The following is a 9,761-nucleotide window of genomic DNA, read 5'->3' as shown; positions in this document are numbered from 1 at the left end:
ACTGTTAGCACCTGCCCATCACAGAGCCGAGCCCGAGGAACACAAACAGCAGCAGCTGCTGGGAATGAGCTGGAAGAGCAAAGCCTGGGAGTGCTCCCATCTTTGCAGACCCAAAGACACCAAAGCTGAGGCCTCACCTGCAGCACGGCCCAAAGCCACAGCTCTGAGGCAGCAGAGGTCTGCAAACAGCACAACATGGGCCCAACTATTTTGAAGAACAAATGTTAACCTTTATTGACAGTAAACAAGGCTGTTCTTTCCAGCAACAATTGCAGCAGGGTCTAGAACAAAGTACAACAAAGAGACTGAGTAACTGCAGGTGAGCTCTGAGCAGAATCACCTTCTCTTAAATGTATTGTGTACTTGCTCTTTAATAGAGAAAATGGGGATTCTTTTTCTCCCCATTATTTAGTAATGACTTGGCCATTTCACACCTCTCTCATGAGGAAAATAAAATTATTATAAGTCATCATCTCCCACACAAAACAACAGGAAAAACATACTGTAATAGGAACAATTAGGACTACAGAGCCCACGCACCACTGGAAAACCAAACAATCACTCCACAAGGAAAGCACAACACATTTCAAGGCTGTTAAAACCTTACTGACTGAAAACGCTTCCAAACATAAGATTTTAACATTTTGGGGATGAGTTTCTGTCCCTATCTGCAACCCTGTGAAAGTCAGACTGGAGATTAACACGAAGACTTTTTCCTTTTTGCAAAGAAACCTGGCAGTGGCACGGCTAGGAGGTACCCAAAGCAAGGATGGACAGACACATTTTTGGGATTCTGGGCTGTGGTTTCACACCTTCAGCTCGCTGCAGCTTCCTGCAGTGCCACAAGATTGTGCAAAAGGGATTGGTGTGAGAAAAAGACAAGGCACAGTCTGCTTGTGTCAGGTTTCCAGCCCAGAACCCATCAGTGCTGGGATGCAGAGGGGAGCCCCAGACAGGAACCATCAGTGCTGGGATGCAGAAGGGAGCCAGGGCTGGGATTTCTGGATGGATCAGAGGCTACACAAGGCCTGGCCGGTAGGTGTCAGCTGTGCACCGAAGGTGTGTGACAGTGCTCTCCATACAGCTCAGCAGCGAAGCACTCCAGATGTTGGAATCCAAAATACAGGGAGCTCTCAGAACTTTGGGCCTGTAAGCCAAATCTTAGAATTAAACACAGGATTTGATTTGAGACCTTGGAAAAGGCTTCCAAACTTAGGTGCTAGAAGGGAGAATGTGGATTTATAGTTTAAAACAGAGACATATTAATAAGAGAAAAAGAGTTTAAAGATGCAGAAAAAATATAAGTAGTTAGTTTAGAATGCAATACTCTAGGTTTGTGTGTCATAACATGACTGGCTAAGAAAACTTACACTGTAGCATGAGTTTGTAAGACAAAATATTTTAAAATTGCGTCAAAAAGATTAATATCCTTGCTAACAGTGTTTTATTGGTCAATAAAGCCTTAAAAAGTCTTATAACTAAAGACATTCTGAACCATGCAGTAAAGGTATGAGCCAAACTCACCCTTCCTATCTATATAGGAGAAAAATAAACCACATCATCTAAGAACTCAAGAGGTCCCATCTCTAACTCATTCCAAATCCCTTCCAAAACCCCCATATTCAGTAATTAACCACCAGTCACATACAATGCACCCTGTTACAGCTCCCAGTCCTTACAGAGCACTGCTCCACTGGATTCACCCTGGCACCTCCTGCATTAACCCAGTCAGGCTGCAGGGTGGGTCATTCCCTCAGGCTGGAATATTCACCTTTCTCAGGGTTTCTCCTACTGAGAGTAGGGTGTGGAACTCCTCAGAATGGCAGAGGCCTTCTCCTCAATAGCACTGATGGCCAAGCCACTCAGCACTCCTTTGTTCATTCTCCTCACCTCCTGCACAGCCCCCACAATTTCAGCTCTGTGGGAATTGAGGAAATAAAGGTTAACATCACGTTTTGTGCCACACATTTAGTGATTAGTTACAAATCAGGGCTGAAAAGAACCCGAATATCTGACCTGCTAAACTCTGGATGCTTTTCTTGAAGCCTCCTTACTAACTTGGTAAAGCTGCTCAAGTTCAGTGCATAAGGAGAAACAAAGATACAAGATGACTCCACTGAGGAACAAGTGGATGTTTTCTGCAGGGAATTTTCCCCAGGATCCTGGAATTGCATCAAAATAAGGGAAAAATGAATGGGTTAAGTATCATACAGGTAATACAACACCTCGTTCCTATGAAAATAAATAGAAAATATAATTATATAAACTAGTAATAATAATAATAATAATAAAAATATACAAATATAATTATTTCTATTTTAGATTTATATAATTATATACATAATTATATATAATACTATAAATAAAATAAAATAAATCTAAAATATAAATATATATAATATATAGAAATATATATTATATATGTAATTATATATAATACCATAAATATAAAAATATAATTAAAAATATAATTAAATATAAATTATATATAAATTATAAAATATATAATAGATAATATATATAAAATATGAAATATAAAAGATATAATATATAATGATATATATTATATGTATTATATATGTTATATATTATATATTATATTTAATATAATATATAAAATATATATTATAATTAAATATAAAATATAAACTATACATAATATACATAATATTATAAATATAATAAAATAAATTTAAAATATAATTAAATATGAAATCCTAGACCCACAGAATGGTTTGGGTTGGAAGGCACCTTAAAGCTCATCTTATTCCTGCTTTATTCTAATAAAGTAAAATAATTGGATCTGATTTATTTTAGCTTAGATGCAATTACCATTTCCCAAAGGAGCAGCATGTTTAAAGGGAAATCCCCAAGGACAGCAAATCTGTGTGGTTTATGTGAGCAACACCAGCAATTACTGATTTGCCCTTTACTCTCCAAGGACCAGGCTAAGCCAATACAAAACTCTCTGAATGTAGAGATTTCTTGGATTTATGCTAGAAAATCCAAGAGTTTCCTTCCCATCCATTACCCCAAAATCTTTCCTGTATAAAGCCACATGACATTTACATTAAAAAATAGATGTTACAAGATGAAAAATCTAGTGCTAATGGGGAAATTCCAAACTGTCCCAGAATTAAGAAAAAAACAGCTGGACTGATATAGTTTAATGCAGGGGGAAAAGAATGGTGCTTTCACTCTTCTGCCACAAATTTATTACCAATATGTAATGTATTTTCCTAGCCTGGCATAACATTTAATAGATAGAAAATTATGTGACAAGATTTAAAGCTCTCAGTCTGCCACACAAGGAGTGTTAGTAATAATTATTTCCCTTTTTATTATCTCCAAGTACAGAATGTGCCAGCTGTTGAGTTGGTGATTTCAGATCAGGGCACTTGGTAGTAAATGCAGAGTATGAAAGAAGCCTTAAGAGGCATGAAATTCCTACTACAAATTAAGAACAGACCTACCTCAGGCACTGAGGGCTTTGGGTCACCAACAGGAACAGAGGAATGTTCCTTCCCACTCACCACTATCTTCACTTCTAACAATAAATGTAAGAAAGCAGAGAGTTAGTAGCTGTTCTTGGGTTGACATCTTCTCTGCAGATTTTGGACAGCCCAGACAGAAAACCTCAGAACAAACTAAAGGAAAGAAGAGAATATTCTAGCAGAAAATCAGTGTCCTGAGAAGCACAGAAGTTCAGTTTGTGCAACATCCTTTCCCTGAGTGTTTCCTGAGATTTTAAAAGGAAACACAGCTCTGAATTAACAGTACCAGTGCAAAGGCTGGTACAGAGAAGCCCCAAACTCTCTGCCTTCGACACCCTGGCACTTCTCACCACACCCATCACTGTGACTCAAGCCTCCAAACATAAACCATTTGTATCTGAAAAGTTCAGCATAGAAGGAAGCACAAAAAGAAGGAGGAGAATGGAAGATTTCCATCTATGTGATTGGCTGGGCATTTACTAATTTGAGTTTGAGCACTGCAGGTGAAGTTTTCAAGGAAAATACAGATGGACGAAGAACATCCTTGTACTCAGCTGAGTGCAAGGATTCACTGCCAGAGAATGAGAAAAACTGAAACCCCAGCTGGCATTTATTCCCAGTTTACTTAAGCTTGGAGAAGGAACAGAGCACTCCAATATTAAACACCATTATTTAGGTTATCAGCTTAAAGCACACAACTTTACCTCTTGAGTCAATCGAGTCTTGCTTTCCTTGTTGCTTTTTCATTTCTTTGCACATTACTGAAATATCTGCCACTGACAAGTCTTCCTTAGCATCAAACCAATACTCACTTCCTTCCTCATTTTTTACACAGCCTTGGCAGTTGGGATAAAATTCAAGTGTTAAAGTTTAAATCATGGTATGTTACATAAATGAGTATCAAATTTCTGTGCTGAAGAGGATTTCAGCTACTTCCATCTCTTGGTGCTACATTTCAAAGAGGTGACATTACTAGTTTGGAATTCTAATTTAAGTAGAAACTTTTAAAAAAGATGTAATTAATTAATATAGAGCTGTTATTACTTATTAATAAACGTTGATAGCTGATATATAAACATTCCATCACAGAAAGGGCAGCTGTGTTACCATACACATGTTTTACACAGGGTTTCCTTCCTCCCCTGAGAGCTTAGCTCACAAATGAAGGATTATTTTACAAGGAGATCACTCACCACGTTCCAGAGCCTGATCTTTAATCAGTTCTTCCCACCTCTCAGGGGAAACAGAGTCACCTGCCTGATCACCATCAGTCTGTGAGTTGTCCTACAAACACATTTCAGTTACATCACAGCACTCCCACCTGACTGTAAGTTATTTTTCAGAACACCAGCCCATGAAGTGGGTGAATTTAAAGAAGTTAAATCTGCTGGTCATCCTTAAGAACCCCCAAGTTATTTTAATTTGAAAGGGCAATTAAAATTGTGAACATAAGAGCTGCATTTGCAACCAGAGGCAGAGGATCCCAGGCTGAGAGCCCTGAAGACTCTGATCACATTTGCAGGCACCTAAAAGGAGAAAATACTTCTCAGCATGACCATCTCCAAAACCCAGGAGTGAAGAATTCCCTACCATATTGACAGAAATCCCCTTTTCTTGCTGTTTTGGTTCTTCAAAGTCAGCTTTCCCTTCACCTGAAAGATCACTAAAACACATCCGAGAATTTCATACAAAATATGGGACAACAATTTTAAGTTCTACAGTAATTCAAATATTTCCAGAAGCTCACAGTAAAATTAACATAATTAATAAATTTTGGCTTTTTTCATTATATCTTAATGGTTTTCTGTGTGATGTTCAGATGTATTCCTTACAATTTAAAATACCTGTGCAACTTTGACTCATTATTTACAAAACAAAACAACTGCCTTTGCTTTTTTTTTATTAACTTCACTCATGCTCAACAGGAAACTTCAAGCAGTCTCTGGCAGTTAACTCAGTTCAGTAAAAACTTACTGTCAGATTTGTTTTCATCTCCACTTACAGAGAGTCACTGGATGGGGTCCCTGAACGTGTTCTGTCATGTACCTGCCTGAAATAAAAGGTTATTTTTCTATCATTTTTCATATCTGAATGATAATCTTGGCAAAACAGCTTCAAATTATCTTTTAATATTATCTGTATGCTTGATATTATCTCTGCTGGCAGCAAAGTCTTTTTGGTTTTTGTGGTGTGGGATTTTTTGGGGAGTTTTTTGTTGCTTAGTGCCATTGTAACTGTAGACAAAGATTTTTAGAAGTGAAAGCAGGGAATCTGGAAAATGACCTGTAAATTGATAACTTTTACTACAAAGATAGTAAAGACACTCCCTGCTTTGCATATTAGAACACCACAGAGGAAAAATACCCTTAAAATAAAACCATTGTACCCACAGGGCAACGTTGATGTTTCAGCCAAACAGCCTGAAACAACAAAATGCATCCTGAGATAAAGAAATTATAGGTTTAACATCTTATATGTTCATTCTTCAGTTAACTTGGTAAGTACAACAACAAATGAAAACTACTTACTCATAGTAAAGAATCTTTCTGAAAAACTGTCAAAAAAAAGGAGAAAGATTTAACTGTAATTATCTTAATTATAAAACAATTTCTATGAAAAGCATCAAACAGTTAAGAAGTTACCTTGGCGGCAATGTAAAAGGAAGAGAGGGGGGGAAACTTCAGCTCAACTGACAGTGGTGGAAGTTCATTTAAAGGTGTGCCCGTGTTTATTTCCTTTCTCATGGTGCTGTAATTATTGTCCAGTTCATCCAAAGCCAGCAGCAGAGACGAATATAACTCAGCCTTCTTCTCACAGCTATTAAAATATGGGTGAGAAAGCAACAACAACTGAGACATTTCATTGATTTTACAGCTTCTGGAGATGCCCAAAGATTTTACAGGGTTTAAAGATTCCTCTCTAAGATTATAGTATATAGAACATGAATTAACTGAATTAACTTGAGTTTTATTCCTGGGAAAAAAGCAGGATTTTGAGACTGTGAATGCTACAAAAAAATTAGGGCTGGAAATAAGGCTTGGGGGTCCCTCTGGATAACACCACTAATCATAAACACTCCTAGCAGCTATGGATAGACTCCACCAGCACCATCTAGCAATTTTTGCCGGCTAACCAGTCACCCATTTTATTTTAAAGGACATTACAGCACGTGCCTCCCAAGACAGGTGTTTTCCTCCAAAGCCAGCTCATAAACCTTCAAGCAGTGCTGGTAGCACATCTCATAATGGATGGCCAGGAGCTGCAGCTCTGCTTCAATCGCTCTCTGCAGGACGCTCTGACAGCAGCTTGATGCACAATTCTTCCCAGTTTGCTTGTTGGGATGTGCTGGCCTTTAAAATAATAATCACAATAACAGAATAATTATTCCAGGGCTTCAAGATTTTGTTTGTGGTGTTTTATTTCGAAGCAAGGAGCTCACCAGAAGCTATTTCTGGTTTGATTTAAGGAAAATCCTGTTTAGCCCACAATAATAACTGTGAGGATTACAGTCAGTTTTATCAGAGAGGTGAGAACTGCACAAGCACATCATAATTTCTATTCAGAAAGTGAAGCCTTAAGAAGAAAAAGAAACTTAGCAATGCTGTGGATCTGCAAACACAACTTATTTTGTTTCCACAGCCATGGAATAGTTTAGGATGGGAAGGATCTCTGGAGGTCTGCAACTGCAGAACAAGGCTGCTTTGGTATTTGTTCAACTTCAGGAAGTCTTCAGCTCACTCTTCTCACCTGTTCAAGCCCCTGCAGCACAAAATGGTGCCCAGCAAGCTTTTAATTCCATCAGTTTTGCCAAGCCACAGAAAACACGAAAAAGCCTCTGATGCAGGATCTCAAATTCCAAAACCAAGAACAACTCCTGACCCACCTGTCAGTGCCTGTCTTCCAGTTAAGATGATCTTTGAATTCCTCCTTTTCAAAAAGAAAAAAAGAAGTCAAAACTTGCAGATTAACACCCATGGAGACAAGTTAAAATTAATGAAAGTTGTGTCAAGCTGGCCTGGTGGCCCTTCTTGTTTAGTATCACTGACCTGCAGGCGTGAGCTGAGAGCTCCTGTGGGCCATTCCGTGTTGGAAGCAGCATCCACAGAGGTCTGACCCAGCCACCCCTCATGAGCTCTGCTCACCACGGTCCCCTCTGTGCTCACTGCCCTGGAGCACAGACACACCTGGGCACTGCTGCCTCTGCTGGCTGGGAATCCAGCCCTGGGATCAGAGCCAGCATCCACAGCCACACTGGGGACACTCCTCAGGGCGTCACCACGCTCTGACCTCCCAGCAGAGGATTTATCTGCAGCTTCCACAGGGTTCTTGCCAGGGAGGATTTCAGGGGCTGGGAGCTGGGTTTCAGCACCCTCTGCAGTGCTGCTGGTGCCATGAGCTGGTTTTTCACAGCTGCTGAAGTAGGAGGGCTCTCCCTGTTTGCAGGGCTGGGCCTCCTTGCTGGGAGGCAGGAAAGCAATGTCTGGCTCCACTGCCACGCTCTGGCTGGGTCTGAGGCTCTTTCCAGAATCTTCTTCTCCTGCTATGATTCGGGGTGGCACAGCCTTCACCTCTGCAACCTCCTCCTGCTCAGAAAACTCACTCCAGTTGCTCTTCTCCTCCTCGTACTCCTCGTGAGCACTGAGATACTCCAGCTGTGAGTCCTCCCCTAAATCTGCACCCAGGCAGGAGGTCTGAGTGAAGCAGCTCCTCCTGCTGCTCTTCTCCACTTCCATGGCACCAACAGGAGCTCCTGCTGCTCCTCAGAGGGAACCACACAACTCAAAGTCACTGGCTTGGCTCTTCCTGCCTTAATAAAATTGAAGAGAAGTTCAAGATGCTCCATAGCGTACAGAAGGACAAAAAAATTACATTAAATTAACAAAAAAACACATTAAATTAATTGGCTGGCTCTGCACCTGAATGTTCCTCTCAAAACAATAAAATTAAATTAATTTGATAATTAAATTAACCATCCTCTTTTCACCTACTGCATGCACGGAGGAATTCTATAGCACCTTCCTAAAGAAATCCCAAGAGCTGATTCCTGAACTGGTGGAATCCCTGTGACACCATACAGCACACAAAGGGTTAAAATAGAGGTTGCTTCTATTAAGGAAGAGGTGAAGTTTGAGCTCTGTGCCTCCCAAAATCTAAAAACCCCTTGGGTGTTGGACAAGGGGGAAATCAAAGCATATTTCTCTTCTTGCCTCCCCTGAATTAAGAAACTTACCAGGGACAAAACCTCAAGAAAATTTGAGAATCTTTACCATCAGTTATAAAGGAACATAGGAAAGTCATTTAGCAATAGAAAGAAGCTGTGCAATTCACCAGACTAAAGCAATACACCTGCTCTGAACTTGCAGAAAACCCAGTTTGATACCAAATACCAATAAAAAGCAGAGAGAAAGCATGTAGGGATGGAAGATGTTCTCTGTGAAGCTTATTTCTTAGAAATATTGTCAATTCTTCTCTGCCTTCCCTCAGAAACTTCTAACAAAGAAAGGAATACATAAAAACATTAGCTGTATTTCTCAATTATGTCTGCTTTCTAAACTACTTAAATGACACATCCCAATTCCAGTCACTGTCTCTGACAGCCCTTCCCCAAGGGGTGGGAGGGAATAAGGACTAATGTTCAAATATTCAAGTCTTCTACTATCCCAGGTTGCTCCAAGCCTCATCCAACCTGGTCTTGAACACTTCCACGGTTTAATTATACACTTCTACAGTTATTTTTGCCTCAGAAACGTTGTCCTTTTTTACTACACTAACTTTACCTTCACCCCCAAACTGAAGCTTGAGCAACTCTGTGGAATTAAAAAGCCGAATGCTGCCAAAGCACATCCCAGATACCTGTACAGAAATCGCATTATTACTACAGAGAAGTGACTTTTCCCCCTCACTTTTCCCTTGAGAACAAGAACCGAAACACCTCCACACTACAGATAAGATACAATAACCCCTCCTTGTCGCTGTTAGTGACAGAACCAAACGCTGAACCACAGCCGAGCCCACCCCGGCCGCAGCGCCGGCTGAGGAGCCCTGAGGGCAGCCCGGTGCTCCCGCTCGCCCGGGGGATACCCTCAGACCGGAGAACGGCGTCTCACCGCAGCTCCACGGCAGGCTGAGGCGCGGCCCCGCCGCCCGCACGAAGCCCCGGGCCCGCTCCGGTCACACACCACACGAAGTCCCGGGCTCGCTGCAGCCACGGCCCGCACGAAGCTCCGGGCCCGCTCCGGTCACACACCACACGAAACCCCGGGCTCG

At 40.8% G+C, this 9,761-nt stretch overlaps 1 protein-coding gene across 1 annotated transcript; it reads right to left on the bottom strand.

Moving 5' to 3' along the window:
* Positions 1-235: 235 nt before the first annotated feature.
* Positions 236-8,227, bottom strand: RBM44 (RNA binding motif protein 44). Its single transcript, XM_058809328.1, has 13 exons — positions 7,541-8,227; positions 7,378-7,421; positions 6,668-6,844; positions 6,137-6,311; positions 6,023-6,048; positions 5,497-5,544; positions 5,085-5,157; positions 4,688-4,778; positions 4,199-4,330; positions 3,474-3,547; positions 2,017-2,162; positions 1,772-1,918; positions 236-1,147 (listed from the first exon to the last, which is right to left on the bottom strand). Exons 1-12 carry the CDS (start codon positions 8,225-8,227, stop codon positions 1,789-1,791), a joined length of 1,803 nt encoding a protein of 600 aa, XP_058665311.1. The 3' UTR covers positions 236-1,147; positions 1,772-1,788.
* Between the last annotated feature and the right edge of the window lie 1,534 nt (positions 8,228-9,761).

The sequence above is a fragment of the Ammospiza caudacuta genome, chromosome 8 (assembly GCF_027887145.1).
Source record: "Ammospiza caudacuta isolate bAmmCau1 chromosome 8, bAmmCau1.pri, whole genome shotgun sequence".
In the NCBI taxonomy this organism is placed as follows: domain Eukaryota; kingdom Metazoa; phylum Chordata; class Aves; order Passeriformes; family Passerellidae; genus Ammospiza; species Ammospiza caudacuta.
Note: the sequence above shows the minus strand (reverse complement) of the source record. Positions and strands in the feature narration are given on the sequence as shown.

Excerpts from the sequence above, each read along its gene's own strand:
- RBM44 (XM_058809328.1), bottom strand. The coding sequence starts at position 8,227 with ATGGAAGTGGAGAAGAGCAGCAGGAGGAGCTGCTTCACTCAGACCTCC. Across the intron at positions 6,845-7,377 it reads TGGAAGACAGGCACTGACAG|GCCAGCACATCCCAACAAGC; the intron begins GTGGGTCAGGAG and ends ATTATTTTAAAG. Across the intron at positions 1,919-2,016 it reads AAGCATCCAGAGTTTAGCAG|AGCTGAAATTGTGGGGGCTG; the intron begins GTCAGATATTCG and ends CAATTCCCACAG.